Source organism: Convolutriloba macropyga, chromosome 8 (assembly GCF_964194025.1).
Source record: "Convolutriloba macropyga chromosome 8, txConMacr16.3, whole genome shotgun sequence".
Lineage (NCBI taxonomy): Eukaryota > Metazoa > Xenacoelomorpha > Acoela > Convolutidae > Convolutriloba > Convolutriloba macropyga.
This window is the reverse complement of record NC_134475.1, coordinates 25,238,775-25,258,671: the sequence shown is the minus strand read 5'-3', so window position 1 is coordinate 25,258,671 and position 19,897 is coordinate 25,238,775. Positions and strand designations below refer to the sequence as shown.

Sequence of the window (19,897 nt, the reverse complement as noted above, 5' to 3'; positions counted from 1 at the left end):
ATTTAGAGAATCACAAGCCCCTGTTGTCTCCTTTCACCCTCTTAATTAAGCTAGCCTCCTTGAACTAAGGTTGCTACCGCTTTTCGTCGGTTATTTTGACGGTTTGTCAAATCGCTTAGGAACAGTTTTATACTAGTAGCCCGAAACAAGAAAGATCTGGTGTCAAATTTTTACCTGGCCATTATTCAGGCGCTCTCCTTTTTAACGATTATATAAGCGCTCCCTCGTTCAACGGTTATTTTTAGCTGAAGCATGATTTTAAGTATGTTTATAACTTAAACTTTAACATTTGTTTTTGAACATTGACTTGTTTTAGAACGTTGACTTCTGCTTGCAAACTTTCGTATAAAAACTAATTAGGAACTTCTGGTCATCTTGAGAGGTATTCATTCCATAACAGTCCCTCCTCCGTCTTAAAAATACAAATACATACCTACCTACCCCGACCTTCACCCACACCAATTACCTCCTCTCCTCTCGAACTACGTGCCCAACCCTCCCAAACTACGTATAGCCCGCCCGCCCGGCCAGCCAACCCTCCTAACCTCGACACCCCGCCCCCATTACACCCGATACCCCAACGCGCCCCCTGCCTTACATAGTCATACCCCTCAAACCTAAAAGTTGTGTGCAACTTTAAAACAATTCCTAGTTTTATTTGGAAATAAATTTTTTTGTCTCCTTTCTTTGATATTTCTGATAGTTGTAGTTTTTTGAAATATATTGCAAAACAGAGTGGATCCCAAAATTTAACAGTTAAAAAATTAGACTGTCGTTTTTTCGTGGTTTAAGAAGTTCTTCAAAGTAAATTCATAGTTTTGTTTTAGTATTATAACTATAGTAATTCATTTTGAAGACTAAACTCGCTGCTCTTTTCGAATCTAATAAATTTGCGGACAATTTAGAACACTTTTTAACACTTCGTAAATACAGAAATCGTCAATTTATCTTTTTTTCTAACTGCTTCAATGCCAACTTAGGTTATTGGGGTCAACGGCGGCAATTTTACGGCATTCCAATGTAGGAGCTCTGCTACCCAATCTGCTATTTTTAGAGGTTTTTTAAAAATCTGAAGCAATTTGGGTCATGTTTTATGATTTCAGTCAGACTGAGGCAAGTGAATTAGTAGTTCTAAAAAGTTAGACATATTTTTTGTCGAATATTCTTTCGCTCCCCTGGGGGATCTTGGGATTTTCGTCCTGTGAAGCTAAATTAACTGGAAACTAATTACGAAATATCGCTTGCTTTCTGAGTAGATATATTTAAGTCGGTTCAGGTTTTTCAAGAATTCCACACCCCAACATTGGTGGTGGAAACTTAGATTAAGCATATTAAATCATCTCAACAGCAAAAATTTTTTTTTGCAAATCAAAATTTTATGCTTCAGAAGATTTTGGTATAGCAGTCCAAAATAATGGAAAACCAAATTTACTGTGTAAAAAGTTGCCGCTCTATTTTCCTATGATTTTGTGGCCCTTGTTCTTTTCCCTACTGCTATGCAAGAAATACGGAGCCCACTTGGGAAAGAGAAGAATTTATATTGCAGGTAGAACAAATTCTTGCTTTTTTAATAGCCGCCCTCTTCTTCTCAGCCGGTTATTATAGCGCTCCTATTTTTTTTTACAATTCAAAGAATTTGAATTGTATTGGGGCGCTGATTTTTTTTACGTCTCGAAGAGGAGTATTGGTTTTCTTCAGGTTTTTTTTACGGGAAGTACTATTCGTTCAGAAGCTGTTTTGACCTAAAAGCGTAAGAGTGAAATTGCCGTGTGAACTAATTTTTTCTGAGCGAAAGAAGTTTTTTTCAAATTTTGTGATCATGCGCTGCGTTTAGTGAATGACTTTTTGACTTTGAAAAGTAGTATTTGACTGAATGGCACCTATAAGTAACCGTTTTTAGCCGTTTTTTTTTGTCTAAATGGCCCAATTTTTTTGCTTGTAATTTGGTTATTTTTGTAGAATTTTTTTTATTTGATGCTATATTGAATTGCAAACCTCGAAAATTGATACCACGGTGTTTTGTGGAGCCTGAAGATTGCGTTTCAAGCTCAAAATTGGCACATTTTTCTTGATTTTTTAGTTAAATTTTTCTTTCTCTTTTATTTTTGTCATTTTGGATCTTTTAACCGTCTGTTTGTCAAAAATCAGTTAATATGGCGACTTTTTTTGAAAATTCATACACTCAACGCCTCTTTCTACCTCGATATAATTTTGTTTTATAAAATTGTACATATGCTAATCCGATTTTAGTAGGTTTTTTCCGATTTTTGTAAGTTTTTTGGCTTCTAATTTGGTTACTTACTAGAAAGAGTCTTTTTTGTGCAAGATGAGGCGTTCAATTTTGTTTCAATAAAAGTTCAATCATTTTTTGACGTTAAGTTTTTGAAAAACAGTTAAAAATTTTCATAATTGCAGTCTTAAAAGTTTTTCGACTATTTTTTTTTGCAAAATGTTTCAATGTTTCGTATGTTTGAATTCTGCTTTTTTCTATTTTTTTGTTTTCTTCAGGAGGATAGACCTTTGTATCGGATGACTATTTATCTTTTCTATGTCTCGAATGCTGAACAATGAAATGTGTTTGTTTTTCTTGTTTTTTTAATTTGATTTTTAACTTTCAAAAATCAAGAATGTCTTTCTGTTACGGTCTTCCTTGCATTGTGCCCATATTCTTGCTTTGTTGTTACTAACATTCTAGCTTTGTTTTGGCACATACATTTTTTCCGTTATATTAATTTTTTCCAGTTGTTAAAAAATTGAATTGTTTCAGCCTCTTCTTAGATTTTTGTCAAATCTTTGGTTTGCAATTGATTTCATTCAACATAAGGCAGTACTGAGAGTTTGCTAGCAAGATTTATCCAAAATTTCTCTTATTACTTTTTACTGCAACTTTTCTCCGGCCTTGGTATTAATTTAAATTAATGATTTAATTATTATTGATCAATTAATTTTTATTGATTTTTTTGCCTTTGAATATTCTTCTGCTTCTTATGTCTTTTCTATGATCAATTTAATTTTTGAATTAGCATGAAATCATGTTGCCTAGCATATGTACAACAAGGAAGAAATATGTGCTGTTTTTGGTCTTAGTTGCAGTGATTAGAAGGGTAGTTTGGTAGTTTTCTAATTCTTAAATTTGAGCATTCTTTTTTAAAAAGATTTATTTTAGTTTCCAATATTATTATCTGCCGTTCGTTTTCCCGATCTTTTCCAAAATTTTCCCTTATTACTTTTTATTGCAACTTTTCTCCGGCCTTGGTATTAATTTAACTTAATGATTGGTGGTGGAAACACACCCCAACATTGGTTGTGGAAACTTAGATTCAGCATATTAAATCATCTCAACAGCAAAATTTTATTTTGCAAATCAAAATTTTATGCTTCAGAAGATTTTGGTACAGCAGTCCAAATTAATGGAAAACCAAATTTACTGTGAAAAAAGTTGCCGCTCTATTTTCCTATGATTTTGTGGCCCTTGTTCTTTTCCCTAATGCTATGCAAGAAATACGGAGACCACTTGGGAAAGAGAAGAATTTATATTGCAGGTAGAACAAATTCTTGCTTTTTTAATAGCCGCCCTCTTCTTCTCAGCCGGTTATTATAGCGCTCCTATTTTTTTTTACAATTCAAAGAATTTGAATTGTATTGGGGCGCTGATTTTTTTACGTCTCGAAGAGGAGTATTGGTTTTCTTCAGGTTTTTTTTACGGGAAGTACTATTCGTTCAGAAGCTGTTTTGACCTAAAAGCGTAAGTGAGTGAAATTGCCGAGTGAAATAAATTTTTCTGAGCAAGAGAATTTTTTGATCATGCGCTGCGTTTAGTGAACGACTTTGACTTTGAAAAGTTGTTTTTGACTGAATGGCACCTATAAGTAACCGTTTTTAGCCGTTTTTTCGTCTAAATGGCCCAATTTTTTTGCTTTTAATTTGGTTTCTTGTAGAAATTTTTTTTATTTGATGCTACCTTGAATTGCAAACCTCGAAAATTGATACCACGGTGTTTTGTGGAGCCTGAAGATTGCGTTTCAAGCTCAAAATTGGCACATTTTTCTTGATTTTTTAGTTAAATTTTTTTTCTCTATTATTTTTGTCATTTTGGATCTTTTAACCGTCTGTTTGTCAAAAATCAGTTAATATGGCAACTTCTTTTTGAAAATTCGTATACTCAACGCCTCTTTCTACCTCGATATAATTTTGTTTTATAAAATTGTACATATGCTAATCCGATTTTAGTAGTTTTTTCCGATTTTGTATGTTTTTTGGCTTCTAATTTGTTTACTTACTAGAACGAGTCTTTTTTGTACAAGATGAGGTGTTTCAATTGCGTTTCAATAAAAGTTCAATCATTTTTTGACGTTAAGTTTTTGAAAAACAGTTAAAAATTTTCATAAATGCAGTCTTAAAAATTTTTCGACAATTTTTTTTTGCAAAATGTTTCAATGTTTCGTATGTTTGAATTCTGCTTTTTTCTATTTTTTTGTTTTCTTCAGGAGGATAGACCTTTGTATCGGATGACTATTTATCTTTTCTATGTCTCGAATGCTGAACAATGAAATGTGTTTGTTTTTCTTGTTTTTTTAATTTGATTTTTAACTTTCAAAAATCAAGAATGTCTTTCTGTTACGGTCTTCCTTGCATTGTGCCCATATTCTTGCTTTGTTGTTACTAACATTCTAGCTTTGTTTTGGCACATACATTTTTTCCGTTATATTAATTTTTTCCAGTTGTTAAAAGATTGAATTGTTTCAGCCTCTTCTTAGATTTTTGTCATTTCTTTGGTTTGCAATTGATTTCATTCAACATAAGGCAGTACTGAGAGTTTGCTAGCAAGATTTATCCAAAATTTTCCCTTATTACTTTTTACTGCAACTTTTCTCCGGCCTTGGTATTAATTTAAGTTAATGATTTAATTATTAATGATCAATTTATTTTTATTGATTTTTTTGCCTTTGAATATTCTTCTGCTGCTTATGTCTTTTCTATGATCAATTTAATTTTTGAATTAGTATGAAATTATGTTGCCTAGCATATGTACAACAAGGAAGAAGTATGTGCTGTTTTTGGTCTTAGTTGCAGTGACTAGAAGTGTAGTTTGGTAGTTTTCTAATTCTTAAATTTGAGCATTCTTTTTTAAAAAGATTTATTTTAGTTTCCAATATTATTATCTGCCGTTTGCTTTCCCGATCTTTGAGATTAGAATCGTGAATTATTTGGGGGGAATTGATCGCCCTGTCAGCATTTTCAACCTATCAGTATTTTTACCATCTTAATTGTTTCGGTTTTTTTAACGTTACCAAACGTTTTCAATATTATAAAATTTTGCTGCATTTTGTTTCTCTTGGTAACAGTGGTTTAACTTTCACCAATGTTTAGATCAGACCTCGGGAGGTAATGAGTTCATGTATTAATACAAAAAGCAATGGCTTCCACTGCAATTACAGTTTCGTTTGTGAAGTTTTGATGCTTCGAGTCGGTTCCGGAATTCTTCCGGTTATTTTTTTTTAAGATCTGTTCACAAATTTTCAAGATTTTTGAAGTCAAATTGGAGTAGTGATTTCGGTCACGCCGAAACAGGAAGTGGAGCGAAAAAGCGAGTGGTTTTGCGGCGTGAAATTTTTTCGCTCTAATTTTAAAGTTAGTAGAGCGAGAAAATCGTGTTTGAACAAAAATTAGCTTTCTCGCTAGCGGTTTTTTCACATGCGGCAATTTCACTTTTGTTTTTTACTATTTTTTTCGATTTTTTGGATCAGATTTTTTCTAAATGGTTTTTCCAATCCATTCGTAGTCCGTTCTAGGTCTAGTTTTCTGTTCGGTCAATGAAAATTCTTTGAATTGTACGTCAGGACTTGTCCTGCTATGTTTTTTTACTTCGTCGAATAAAAAAATGTTTTGCTTTACCTCATTTTGCCGCTTTTTCAACATTTTGCGTGAAATCTTTTTCACTTCTCTAGGCTAATTTCTCTCTTTTCTCATTCTGCTAAAAGTGATTTTGAACATCAGTTGCTCAGCAAAGCAATTCAAAATGAACAGAGTCAGTATAAAAAACTGAAGTCAGAAGTAGAAACGGGATAAACCCATAAAGCCCAATTTTAGATGCCCGCTATTTGAACGTCGTTCCTATAAGTCTTAGTTACCATCTCTAATGCTTATTGGTTTTGATAGTAGCCCCTCTAGCCTCTCTCTAAGAAACAGGAGTACGTTATGTTCAACTACGAAATGCCATCAAAATAAATCGGACCTAAAAAATGTTTTTGTAAAAAAATCTTTTTTTTCAATTTCTTCTATTCTTTCAATCCCAATCACGCTTATTGGAATCAACGGCGGCTATTTTCCGGCAATCTGCCGGGTATGTTTCTTTAGTGGTTTGTATTTTGTGTTTTGGGTCCTTTGTGTCATTATTTTTTCAAAGAGTGAAAGGATCTTCATGAGCAGCCATGATTTTCACTATCATGAGATTTTGTTGCAATTATGAACCGGTGTTTGAAGAAATAACAATAGTTTTGATAACTATTTAGACAAGCTACAAACTCTATGGTTTGTTGGTAAATGTATCACAGAACAAAGAAAACGTCACGTAAAAGTTATCAAGATTTGTTAACTCCATGTAAAGGAACCAAGTTCCTTTATATTTTATCTCCCACCACACCCTCATTTTCCTCCCCCCACCTACACTTTCGTCCTCCAAAACCCTTTCATTTCATGATTTTCATTCCCCCAACCTATTTTCGTTGAAGCTTTTTATATGTTGATTTTATTGAAGAAGTCAGAAGTGGTTGACGTTCACTTTCAATATTAATTTTTTTGTAAGGGATTTCCCGTTTTTGACCATAGTTTGTGTGCCAATGGCGCGAATTATGATGTATTTATAGAGCTTGATTTGCTACCATAGTTGCGACTTTCAGAAATACAAATATTAATGAAAAGTTGTCTTGGTATGCAAGCCTTAGGCCGAAAAGCATAAACATTTCTGGCGTATCCTAGGGTCAAAAAAGGACCTTTGAAACTTGCTCGACGCAGACTGGGGAATTTTTGATTTTATAGGGGGGAACTTAGACATTTGACACTTAGCACATTTTAAACTCTGGTTTTGATAACTTCACACTTTTTAATCAAAAACATCACAATCACAAATGATCCAACTGATTTTTAATCTGGCCCTAGAAGTGAAGACTGAGATGAGAGTTCTCCTGAAAAGGATGCTTGCGTGGGATGCCTAGTCACGACAGATGGGCTGGTCTTGCTTGCGGATTTGAATGTCTTCATTTCAAAGGCTGGATTTTAATAGGCGACTAGTTATCGTTGGACCAATATAGTATCTTTCCGCATTAGTTTTGAAAGGAGTAGGTCCTCCTCTAGGTGAAATTTAAAGCACCACCAACACACACATTAACTTAGGATTAGTTGCAAGGCCTGGTATGCCCTTGCTACCTTAAGGTTTATAGGAACGTGAAGTTATCCCCCCACCAGTGTCAGTAGACACACACAATAGTCGAAAGTTAACCACCACAGGTTAGGGTTCCTTCTGTCGCGCTCGAGAATCAAATAAGCAACCAGACAAACATCTAATTTATCTAAGTTTGTAAGAATTTCACTGATTAGTGGAAAAGTTTAACTCTATGCAACTTCTGATTAGCATCATATCTGTATCAAACATCACTTAGTGATAGCGACAAGCATAAACATAGCAATCAAACATTAAACAAAAGCATTAGCTAAGCATAGTAAGCAACAGCCTCATTTAAATAATAGGTTTAACATAACAAAAACTAGAATAGGGCTGTTACAAGGAAACATAGTGCAGTAACAGTGCAGTATAAGTTTTGTAAAAAAAGAAAAGTCTTCTAACACAATCAACATGCCAAACAAGTCCAAAGCATCATCAACAGCAAAGAACAGCCTCAAGCAACAACTTCAGCTGAAAGTGATAGAGTGGAACGCAGTAAAAGACCTCTTCGAAGAACAAAGCAATAGTAACGAAGGTCTAAGCATACTACGTGAAAGTTTGGAACTCTTGAGGTCTCAAAAAGAGCAGTTGGACAGAAGTTGCAGTGAACTCATGAAGCTACAGCTAACAAGTGAAGAGTTGACAACACTTGCTAATGAATCTGCTGAAAGAAACATAACCATGCTGAAATGCAAACAGAGAGCAAAAGCACACAGAACGGATGCAAGTGACACTGAATCTGCTTTCAACACATCAGCAGCGCCTTCCCCTAATCTACTGAGAAAACAGTACCCTTTACGCAATAGAGCAATGAAACAAATGAAACATCAGTTGGCAAGCCGCAACAATCAGGAAACAAACAAAGCTGACTCGTCCGACTCAGAAGACCCTGATAATTCTCAACCCGTTTTTAACATTGAAGAGAGAGGAAGGAACAGAGAATTTCTCACAGGGGCCTTGAGAATAGATGAGGGCTGGCAAAATTCAATTCGATCGAGAGAAGAGAACCATGTTCGAGGACAGAACCAACATGAGAGTGAGGATAGAGCTGGGCATTTGCAACAACCACTTTCTTTTCACATCAATAGCCAAGCTGGTCCTACCATGAGCCATAGGTACACACCACAAAATCAACAACCACTGAACAGTTGTACCGGGCATGAAGTACACTATAACAACGGCTCTAACAACAACCTATACAATGGCTTCCCGAGTTTCCCGAGTTCTCCACCAGACTGGATGCAACACCAGGCACTGATGATACAGAACACAATGAGTTTGCCCAAGATATCAATTGATAATTTCACAGGTGATCCTTTGAAATGGCACCAGTGGTTCAGCTTCTTCAAAGCGACCATTCACAACAACAGTGGCCTCTCAGACGCTCAAAAAATGAAATACGTCCAGAACTCTGTAACACATAAGGCAAGAGATTCCATAAGTGGATACTCATACAATGGGGACTACTACCATGAAGCTATCGCTGAACTGACCAGAAAGTTTGGCAAACCACAGCATATTGTCGCTGCATACCTAGATCAATTGGAGAAGTGGCCGAAACCCAGACTGGACGAACCAAACACTTTTGTGAGCTTTTCATCCTTCTTGAGGAGACTGGTACAAACATTCAGGTTTCACAACTTTGAAGCTGACCTCAAGTCTTCAGCCGTCCTGAGAATGGCCAGAGACAAACTGAACGCTACCATGATAATCAGATGGAATCAACACACAAGAAGCCAAGCCTTGCTGCAACCTAACCTTACCCACTTTGCTGATTGGATTGACTCCTACGCAGAGGCGTGTGAGGACATCTCCCCACAACGGAACCAGAGAACCAGAGTGAACAGTTCTTCTAGAAGGGGGCCACCAGATGTGTCATGTCAACTCTGCTCACAAAACCACAACCTTGGTCGATGTCCCGAATACTTGGAAAAAACAGTGTATGACCGACAGTGTTGTGTGAGAAGGTTCAATCTCTGCCCTAACTGTCTAAGAGGTCATGAAAAGGGTCTCTGTCAATCAAAAACAAGGTGCCTTGTGGACAGATGCAATGGCTTCCATCACTCAACACTCCATAGGACAGATGAAAGGTAGATGCAACAATATGCACAACCAAATGGGAACTGGAACCAAAACTCACAAAATAACTTCAGACCCCAAACCAACCAAAACCAGTCAATCTATGGACGTAACTTTAACAATGAAAACCAAAGGCAGCAGACGAGTTCAAACTACAACCAACACAGTGGAACTCAAAACAGACATGGTGGATCTAACAGCAGTACTTCACACAGGGGCAACTGGAACAAAAATGGTTTTCACCCTCAGCCGATGAACACGCAGAACGACAACAACAACAACAGACAGCAGAGTAGCAATCAACCTAGTGTGACTCAGCAGCAGGCAACTACTCCGCAACAAAACTATACCTGCAGCAACCAGCAGGAGACTTCTTGGATCAGACCGCAGTTTCAGTTGCAGGCAATACCAGTAACACTTTTCAACAGAGATCTTTGCATTGAAACCTACGCATTGCTGGACAGTGGCAGTGACAATACTCAAATAACACAAAAGTTTGCTGATGCACTTCAAGTTCAACAACCAAAAGTCATAACCCTACCACTAGCTTCACTTCATGGTGAACACTCAGTCAAAACAGCAGATGTCATGATCGGCATAGGAGCTTTGTACAGCAGTTGTCCTGTGATCAGAATCCCTGTGTACGCAACAGCAATGGACGAGTTTCGCATGCCAAAAGTTCAAATTGAAATGTTGAATGAGATCTGCAGAGACCATTCTCACCTCCAGAGCATAAGATTTCCAACAATCAGGGACAACCGGATCGGAATACTGATTGGAGCAGACGCATTCACAGCAACAGTTCCCAGACAGTTCACAACGGGACCCACTGGTACACCATACGGAGTCAACACTCTGCTTGGCTGGACACTGACAGGGCCCATTCCTCGGAGGTACACACAGAAGAGGGTCGGACAGCAAACAGCACAAACATAACACTTCTCAATCATATCAAGAGACGGCAAGACGATCCAGATGAAGATCTTCTCCAGCTCTTCTGGACAATTGAAGGAGTGAACTTCAATCAGTGTTCTTCAAAGGGACAGTCTTCAGATGACAAGGAGGCGGTTTCCATCCTCAATGATACCATAAGACACATTGGTGACAGATACCAGATTGGACTTCCATGGAAGAAAGACATCACACTACCTAACAACTACTTCATGGCCAAAGTTCAGTGGCACGCTCTGCAGCAGAGGTTGGAGAGGGACACAAACTTGAGAGACCGCTATGAGGAAACAATCAAAAAAGATTTTGATAAAAACTACATCACAACTGCAGACCCCAGTTGCAGACACTCTGTCTGGTACCTTCCCCATCACCCAGTGATCAACAAACAGAAACCAGACAAAATCCGCAGAGTCACAAACGCTGCTTCCAAATATAAGGGACTCTCACTCAATGATGCATTGCTGACAGGGCCGGATCTACTCTGCAACCTGCACGGCCTTCTTCTCCGCTTCAGACAGTACTCAGTGGCAATCACAGCGGACATCGAGGCAATGTTCATGCAGATTGGCATCCAACCAAAAGACCAAGACTATCTCCGTTTTCTCTGGACAGAGGATGGCAATGAAAAGATCTTCAAATACAATCGACTCATTTTTGGAGCCACATGCTCACCTTCTTGTGCGATATTTGTTCTGCAGAAGTGTGCAAATGACCACAAACAAGAACATCCAGAGGCCTACACATCAATCATGCAGCAGTTCTACATGGATGATTTCACGCAGACCTACCCTTCTGAAGAGGAGGCCCGCAGAAGTGCAGAGGAGATCAAAACTGTTTTACATACAGGAGGATTCAATCTGACGAAGTTCTTGAGCAACAGACCAGCCGCATTAGAAAACCTACTGGAAGAAGACAAGGCGGAATTGAAAGCCCAAAGAATCCTTGGTCAGACGTGGGACCCCAAAACTGACAAGTTGATGTTTGCAAAACCGAAGTTTCTCTACACAGGACAACAGATGACCCAAAGAAAGGTTCTCTCAATGGCAGCTTCTCTGTTCGATCCAATCGGACTGATATCACCCTTTGCCATCAGAATTAGATGCAGCCTCCAAAGAATCATTAAAGAGGGAAGAAACTGGGATCAACCTGTGTCAGAATGCTACCAACAGGAACTACAGGAGTGGATGGATGAGTTCGACAACATGACTCCAATTGAAATTCCCAGATGCTTAATTCCCAACACCAATGGAACCCATCAACTTCACACGTTCACTGATGCCTCAATGAGTGCAATTGCTGCCATAGTTTATGTGAGGACAACGAACGCCGATGGATCTTCCACATCCCGATATGTGATCAGTAAAACAAAAGTGGCACCGATCAAGCAGTTGAGCATTCCAAAACTGGAGTTGGAAGCTGCAACACTTGGAGCAGAGCTAGCTGGGTTCTGTGAGAGCAAGATGACAACTACAATAAGTTCAAAACACTTTTGGACAGACAGCACCGCTACACTTGGTTGGATCCAATCCAAGCAAAGACAGAAAATGTACATGGCCAACAGATTAACCAAAATTCACGAGAATTCCAATCAAGAGAATTGGAGACACATCCCTGGAAAGATGAATCCCGCTGACCGTGGAACACGAGGCCTCACCCCGTCAGACATACCAAAGCTGTGGCTCCAACCACCGGACTTTCTGAGCAAACCTCAAGACTCTTGGAATTTTGCCGAGGACAGTGATCCCCACATATGCGCCACACAAGCGACACAACTTCAGACGCCGGTCATTGAGGTTGACAAATTTTCAACATGGAGTCGACTGCTCAACTCTACTAGAATGGTGTTCCAGGCAATAAGACGCTTCAGGGCAAAAGTTCGAACTAGAAGACAAAACGAATCACCTGAGACATCCAACACTAACACTTTTGCATCAGATGAGAACAGGGCAAGAAACTACCTCATCAAAATGTCCCAAAACGAGTTGTTCTCAGGAACAATTTCTGCACTGTTGAAGGGAGGCAATCTTGAGAAAGGAGTCAAGCTGATGCCCTTCACACCCTTTCTAGATGAAGACGGACTCTTGAGGGTAGGAGGAAGACTCATAAAGGCACCTCTAACCTACAATGCAAAACATCCGCTTCTTCTCCATAGCAGGAGCAAAATTGCAAGACTGTTGATTGAAAAGGCGCACCATGACTGTGGCCATCAGGGTGTGGAACATGTGAAGGCTCACCTGCAACAGACTTTCTTGATGATTGGATCGAGAAAAGTGCTGCGAAGTCTGGGGAAATACTGTTTCATTTGCAGACGATGGAGGGCAGACAATGTGAGACCCAAGATGGCCGATCTTCCTGAATTCAGATTTCCAGATGCAAACAAGCAGTACCCTTTCGTCAACACAGGAATGGACATGTTTGGACCTTTCTACATTGAGGACAAGAGAGAGGGCACCCAGATGCACTACGTCTGCTTGTTTACATGCCTGGTCACCAGAGCTGTCCTCCTAAAAGTATGCCATGACCTCTCAACTGATTGTCTTCTCATGACAATCCGCAGATTTGTCTCACGACGTGGATACCCTGACCTCATTGTGAGTGACAATGGCAAAAACTTCATTGGAGCCAACCAAGCAATGAAGTTAAAGTTCCAGAGAAGCTACAAGCCAGACAATGAGTACATCAGACTGCAATTGGCTCAACAGAACATTCAGTGGACTTTCAACCCTCCATTGGCACCACACTTCGGAGGAGTCTGGTAGAGGCTGATACAGACCGCGAAGAGGAGTCTACTAATAGTGCTAGGCAGTCGGAAACTAACACTCTCAGTTTTCCGGACAGTTGTGGCAGAGGCCGAGGCAATTTTGAACTCCAGGCCATTAACTCATGTGGGCTGCAGCATCTCAGATGAGGGACCACTTACTCCGAATCAGTTCCTCCTTCGCCGACCTCACATGTGTTTGAAACCTCTTGTGAACAGCAACCAGCGGTTCTCCACTAAGGACTTCAAGTTGACGCAGACACTACTTGATCACTACTGGAGCAGGTTGCTGAAGGAATATGTTCCTGAGCTCAACAAGAGAACGAAGTGGCAAAGATCACATGATGAGCTGGATGAAGGTGACATTGTGTGGGTGCTCAAGGAGTTCACACCCAGAGGCATCTGGCCTCTTGGGAAGATTGTGAAAGCACACAGAGGTTCAGACGGGATAGCCAGGAGTTTCGACATCCAGACGGCTACAGGAATGGTACAAAGACCAGCAGTAACCCTAAGCCGTGTGTTCCCACAATCGTCAGGTGCGCCGGAGGGTCACTGAAACAAGTTCATTGAAACACACACACACTCACACACACACACACACACAAAACTCAATGTCGGAATGAAAACTTTTTGCTTTATTGTGTTTACATTTTCATATCAAATGCTGGCATTTGTTGCCGGGAGTGTAAAGGAACCAAGTTTCTTTATATTTTATCTCCCACCACACCCTCATTTTCCTCCCCCACCTACACTTTCGTCCTCCAAAACCCTTTCATTTCATGATTTTCATTCCCCCAACCTATTTTCGTTGAAGCTTTTTAAATGTTGATTTTATTGAAGAAGTCAGAAGTGGTTGACGTTCACTTTCAATATTATTTATAGTAAGGGATTTCCCGTTTTTGACCATAGTTTGTGTGCCAATGGCGCGAATTATGATGTATTTATAGAGCTTGATTTGCTACCATAGTTGCGACTTTCAGAAATACAAATATTAATGAAAAGTTGTCTTGGTATGCAAGACTTAGGCCGAAGAGCATAAACACTCCATAAACTGATAATGAAGTTTTTAACTGAGACAATCTTAAATAATTATTCATACACAATCAGAAAACGGCTCTATATATTTAATATCAGTGCAATGATTTGAGTTACATTTTAAAAATCTAATTGTGATGGCGAGTGTTGAAATTTCAAAGTTTTTATTTTTACACCACTTTTGCGAGCTAAAGCTGCGAAAGACATTGTGGTTTGGTGTAACATTGGAGAGACAATTTGAAAACTTTCAGACTTTGCTGATATAGGTGGCTTACACTAAAGCCATTTTGTTCTTACATGGCCAAAATTTTATTTTTTTGTGATACTTTTTTGTGATTTTTTTGTCAATTTGAACATAAATTGTTCATTATAGATTTGACTCTCGAATCAACAGTTTATCTGTGCTACGTTATCCGCTGCTGAAAAAGTTTTTTTCGAGTTTTTGCCAAAAAAATTATACATTATCTATATTATACACGCATTTTGCAACTTGCGACTCAGTTGGACAATGCACTTTTGTTTTAACCAGTGTTTTAAGTAAGCAAACTGATGTTCCAACTAGATTTTTAAAGCTGACAAAATGCAGTCTTTCGTAACTGTATTCAAATTGTATCTCGTATAGTTATAGTACGTATCGTTTGTAAGCAACGTAACATCGTACAGTTCAAAGGCAAAAGCACATCAGAATAACTCGACAAATCTAGTTGCATTTGTTAGCAGATCTTAGTCTAGGTCACCAATTTAAACTAATCCGTTCAAAAAAACCGAATTTGCCAGGCTAAGCGAACTCTGTTCAGCCATTTTGGAAGTTATTCTTAAGAAATCGGCTTTGCATTTACAACGGAAATCTATGCCAAAGGTTTGGTATAATACGCACAAAATTCTTCTATCCAATGAGATATTTTAATCCTTTCAATTTACTCGGTAACATCCTCCGGCCCGGAAGAAGATGTTAGAAGGATTGGTAGAAGCTTAACGAGTGGGCGGACGAGCGTTCCGGACAACGTGCGTACGACGGCGGAGCGGGCGACGCTGTCGGAGCCGTAACGGAGTTCTTCAATCCGAGCAGCTGGATAGTAACTCCTAGGGTTGCTTTTTCAATGATCCAAACTAAATCACCAACCTTGAGGTGGTGCCCGGCAGGCGTCTGCCAGCGCAGGTACATACTCCTTAAACCAACGTGCCCAAATTGCGTTGATGTAGGTCTGTGCACGGGTGTACCGCTTACGGCGATCGAACTCGTCGACGCCAACGATGGACGAGTTCCGATTGCTTGGTTACCAAGTAGAAAATGGTTAGGTGTTTTTGCGCCTAGGTCGGACGGGTCAGCGCTTACGGGCGTTAACGGACGTGCGTTTAGTGCGTGTTCAACGAGACAAAAAGTTGTGTTCAACAACTCATCTGTGAGGCGGCGTGTTCCGAGGATGGTATACAGTACCCTCTTAAAACTACGGATCAACCTCTCCCAGATGCCACCTTGGTGCGGCGCACTGGGCGGATTGAGCCTGCACTTAATGCTCTTATGTGCAAGTTCGGCAGCGATGTTAATCGGAATCCATTTTTCGATACATTCACAGAGCTCTTTATCCGCTCCGATAAAGTTCGTATCATTATGTGACCACATCATAGCGGGCGAACCCCGACGGGAGATGAACCGCTCCACTCTCATTACACAAGAACTAGTGTTCATGGACGGAACGACTTCAACATGGACAGCACGAGTAGTCAGACTAGTGAAAAGGAATCCCCACCTATTCTCGGTCGTCCGACGAACGGTGACGTAGAATGGGCCGAAGTAATCAACCCCGGTGTTGGTAAAGGAAGAAGACTGGTATGCAAGTCTCTCCTTTGGGAGGTCTGCCATGATCGGTTGCACGGTTGCTGCTCGGAACTTTCTACACAAGACGCAGTTTGATTTGATTGAACGCAGTGTGGAACGTAGTTTAGGGATGGCATAACGTTGCTGTACCTTTGACCGTAAGTAATGGATGCCCTGATGATGGTTCTTCAGATGAGTATGCCGCAAGAGCAGTTTGAAAGTATGACGCGCATCTATAACGAAAAACGATAGGATGCTTAGTGTGAAAGTCAATTTCCACTAGCCGTCGGAGTCGACCAGAAGAACAGATGAAGCCCAATAAACGGAGTAAATTGAGCAATGCGGCTGCTCCTCTTAACGGATTTGTTGTCGAAAAGATCCTTTTTTTCAGTTTTAAAGGACTCTCCTTGAATCAAGTAATGGAGATGACGCTCTGCTTCGTCAATCTCAACAGGGTCCACTATGCTGCCGTCTACGGTACGGTAACTTCCACGAGATGATAAAAGACCGAGCATATATTTGGTGACACGAAGTAGTTTTTGATAAGAACTGAACTTATCAAACGGAATTGGATTAATGCTTTGATTCTTGAAGGGCTTGGTTACGGAAGCAGCTAAAGATGAGATGGAGTCATCATCTTGTTCCTTGGTTACAACGCCGTGCTTGATGTTATCAACGACGTCAGTATTTGGTGCGAAAGGGAATTGCTTTGTTCTCAAGAAGTCAGGACCTCACCCAGCTATTGAATTGCAAAGCTTCAGCGGACATACCACGCGTCCCAGCATCTGCCGGATTATCACAAGTAGCGACGTGGTTCCATTAGTCAACGCTGGCGTTCTTCAGAATTTCACTAACACGATTTGCAATGAAGACGGGCTGTTTATTTGTAGAGTTTATCCACTGCCAGACGAGGGTACTATCTGTCCACATAAATACTTCATCCACAGTAACCGTTTGATTCCTCCTTGGATGAAACGATGACTTTGGGTTCAGTTGATTGAGCAGACCCATCGATTCGGTCAGCCAGATCTGGTACCTTGCTTACAAACTTAGTAAGCTTTAACCCATCTGGATGGAGAAGATGTACCAATTCTTTCGACCTAATAAGGGCCCTCGCGGTGGATTCCACTGAGTCTAAGTAATCGTCCATGCAGAAGTTCTCAAGGAAGGCTTTAGCAGCTTCTAGGTACTCCTTTGCTTTATCACTTGCCTTGCGCTGAAGTGAGTAGTTGGCGCAGGCGAATGTTTTGCCCCAAAGATTTGGCGTGTATACTGGCGTACCACAACATTTGATGTGGGGTCCTCCCGCCACAAAAAGCGCAATGATGGCTGATCACATGCTAACACTCCAGCTTGGAGGAACATTCCCACGATGTCGGCGGATACGGCAAATGGATGTTGTCTGAACCGTAGGAGTACATAGATTAGGCTTTAAAGTAAGTCAAGTCACGTCCGGCGAGTAATGACTTATTAAGAGATGTGCCATAGAATTTAGCTGCTCCGCTTAAAACCTTACGAACGTTGCCCAGCATGTTCATGTTAACAACCGGATGGTGTGGTAGGTACCACTCTCGTTCCGATCGAATTCCCACCTTATGAGCACTTCTGACCCTTACTACGTACCCGAGCCTTAGTTCTCTTTTATGATATTCGAAAACTTTTCCCTTGAATAATGGTCTTCCGTAAGTCGCTCTTCCAAAGATTTTAATTGAACCAGCGCTGAGAAGTAATTTTTGGACAGTTCGATGTTATCTTAAGCCCATAGGATTCCGACATCGTACTTTTTTTCAATTATGCACTGTGGTGTTCTCAAGAATATCAAGCGCACGTGCATCCGCTGCGGATCGTGGGTCTACTTGCTTAAGTGCGTCGTACAACCCCATGTCGTGCCAACATTTTACCAGACTAGTGAGTTCAAAATCCTGCTCCATATTTGCTTTAAAACAAGTCGAGACTAAATCTGAAGACGACGGTAGGGGGCCGATTAGAACCCAACCTATAGGCAAGCGAACAGCGAAAAGTGAGCACTTCTAGTCGGCAGCGAAGAACTCTAACGGGTGGATGGCATGATACACATCCGGTCCAAGTATCATCTCGATGTTTCCATAGCAAAATGTAACCGGGTCTAGAATTGCTAGGTGCGGGTATGTTTCTTGAAGTGCTTTAATGTTGATCAAATCGGCGCCTACGTTCAAATCCTCCTTTTAGTAAGGCGTTGTGTTACAGTCAGTTCAACTAGTTTAGTGTCTATAACCTCCTCGGTATTTATACCCTTGACTGTTAGTTTCAATGCTGTTCCTTGCTAACCAAGTCTATTTGCAAGATCATTGGACACCCAAGAATTACTGCAAGCGGTATCGCACAGAGTTAAAGCCGTGGTATGTCTACCGGAAGAGCTCGTCAAATGTAATTCAGTCACCTAAAGGAGGCCTTTCACACTACTCACAGATGACAAAGTAGTGGTCTTACTCCAAGATTGGACACCAGAAGGTTTACTTTGACTTGCGCCAGCATTAGAATTACTATTGTTGTTGGTTGAAGGAGATTTTGATGGATAAACCATCTCGGCTCCATGAAGAACTGTATAATGGGAGCTGTTGCAACCGTCCTTTCTGCATTTCCTAGGATTTGGGCATTGCCGGAACGTATGCTTTTCTCTCAAGCATGAGAGGCACAGTTTTGCTTCCGCCACTACCTTTGCTCGCTGAGTGGAGACTTTTTTTAAAAAACCCGACACTCCAAGATGCGGTGGCTACATTTACATAAAATGCAGCGAGCTGTTGAGGGCGTTGCCGATGTTGAGGCTGGTCTCTGAGTGCCCTTAGTTTGCGTATTAGCAGCAAAAGTTCTTGAAGCACTTTTGCTCTTGACTACTAAGTTGGTGTTATCCTCAGTTTTTGCCATTGATGATGTTTAGTTCATTAAGTTTTGAGCCTCGGCTTTTTGCTTCAACCAGTCATTGAAGTGAAAGAGTGTCGGCTTTAGCCAATGATTTTGGACCGTGAAAAGTGACCAAGACTTTCATATTGGTCGGCAATTTTTGCGCTGACGTGTTAAGGAGCGAGGCGCTTTTAAGGTCCGATTCATATGAAAGTGATTCAAAGACCCCACAGGACCTGAAATTATTGCAGAATAGTTTGTGATGTTATCCCTATTATGCATATTTAGTGGTTGAAGAGAGCTGAGTTTGTCTGAGCGTGCACTGACTACTGCCTGGGGTCGACCAAATTTACGTTCGAGTGCCTTAAGTGCGTCCTTCTACTTTTCACCACAGTATGCGAATTTAGCGATTGTGGTTTTAGCTTTTCCATTACAATTGTTTTTTTTATGTACGTTAACCTGACATCATCAGTCAAGGACTGTGAGTCTATGGCGCTTTTAAATTGTCGGAAACATTCATGCCACTGCAAGGGATCACCATTGTACTGTGAGATCTTCCACTTGGGCAATGGTTCGCTCTTCCTACAAGTGATTGCGTCCGCCAAATGCTTTATCAAATCAGTAGAGTCTAAAGAAGGAGCCGAAGGTGTGGATGCTATGGGCCAACCAAACACAACGGGATCGGAACGGTAGCTCCATACGTTGGCGGAATGATCAGAGTAACAAAGGTGGGGGCGGTCCCCGTGGAAGAACAAACTGGAGTCGGTTGCATGAAGTCTGATGTTACGTGATTTTGTGAGCTTGCTGCTGCTTGTACATTAAAAGAGGAGCGTAGCGATGTAGGGACATGAGGGTTGATCAACGGATCCGGTTGTACGTCGTTCAAGTTTACAGATGTACCTACAAGTGGTAATGCATTATACGGGACTGCTGC

At 40.3% G+C, this 19,897-nt stretch overlaps 3 protein-coding genes across 3 annotated transcripts in view; all 3 read left to right on the top strand.

Annotated features, from left to right (window-relative positions):
* LOC142344625 (trafficking protein particle complex subunit 2-like) overlaps nucleotides 1-19,897 on the top strand; it is a 580,178-nt gene that overhangs the window by 217,382 nt on the left and 342,899 nt on the right. The gene's annotated exons all lie outside the window — the stretch shown is intronic.
* LOC142344623 (ubiquitin carboxyl-terminal hydrolase 5-like) overlaps nucleotides 1-19,897 on the top strand; it is a 385,171-nt gene that overhangs the window by 217,377 nt on the left and 147,897 nt on the right. The window lies entirely within an intron of this gene.
* LOC142344992 (uncharacterized) lies at nucleotides 9,536-19,656 on the top strand. Its single transcript, XM_075397076.1, has 6 exons — nucleotides 9,536-9,922; nucleotides 10,231-13,226; nucleotides 13,368-13,765; nucleotides 15,468-15,540; nucleotides 15,894-16,095; nucleotides 19,495-19,656. The coding sequence occupies exons 1-6, from the start codon at nucleotides 9,536-9,538 to the stop codon at nucleotides 19,654-19,656; spliced, it is 4,218 nt and encodes a 1,405-aa protein (XP_075253191.1).

Bases quoted from the DNA above. Each gene is read 5' to 3' on its own strand.
- LOC142344992 (XM_075397076.1), top strand. From the start codon at position 9,536: ATGCAACAATATGCACAACCAAATGGGAACTGGAACCAAAACTCACAA. The intron at 13,227-13,367 runs GTAGAGGCTGAT...TGTGGGCTGCAG, and splicing joins CCACACTTCGGAGGAGTCTG to CATCTCAGATGAGGGACCAC. The intron at 16,096-19,494 runs GTATGCAAGTCT...TGCCACTGCAAG, and splicing joins TTGGTAAAGGAAGAAGACTG to GGATCACCATTGTACTGTGA.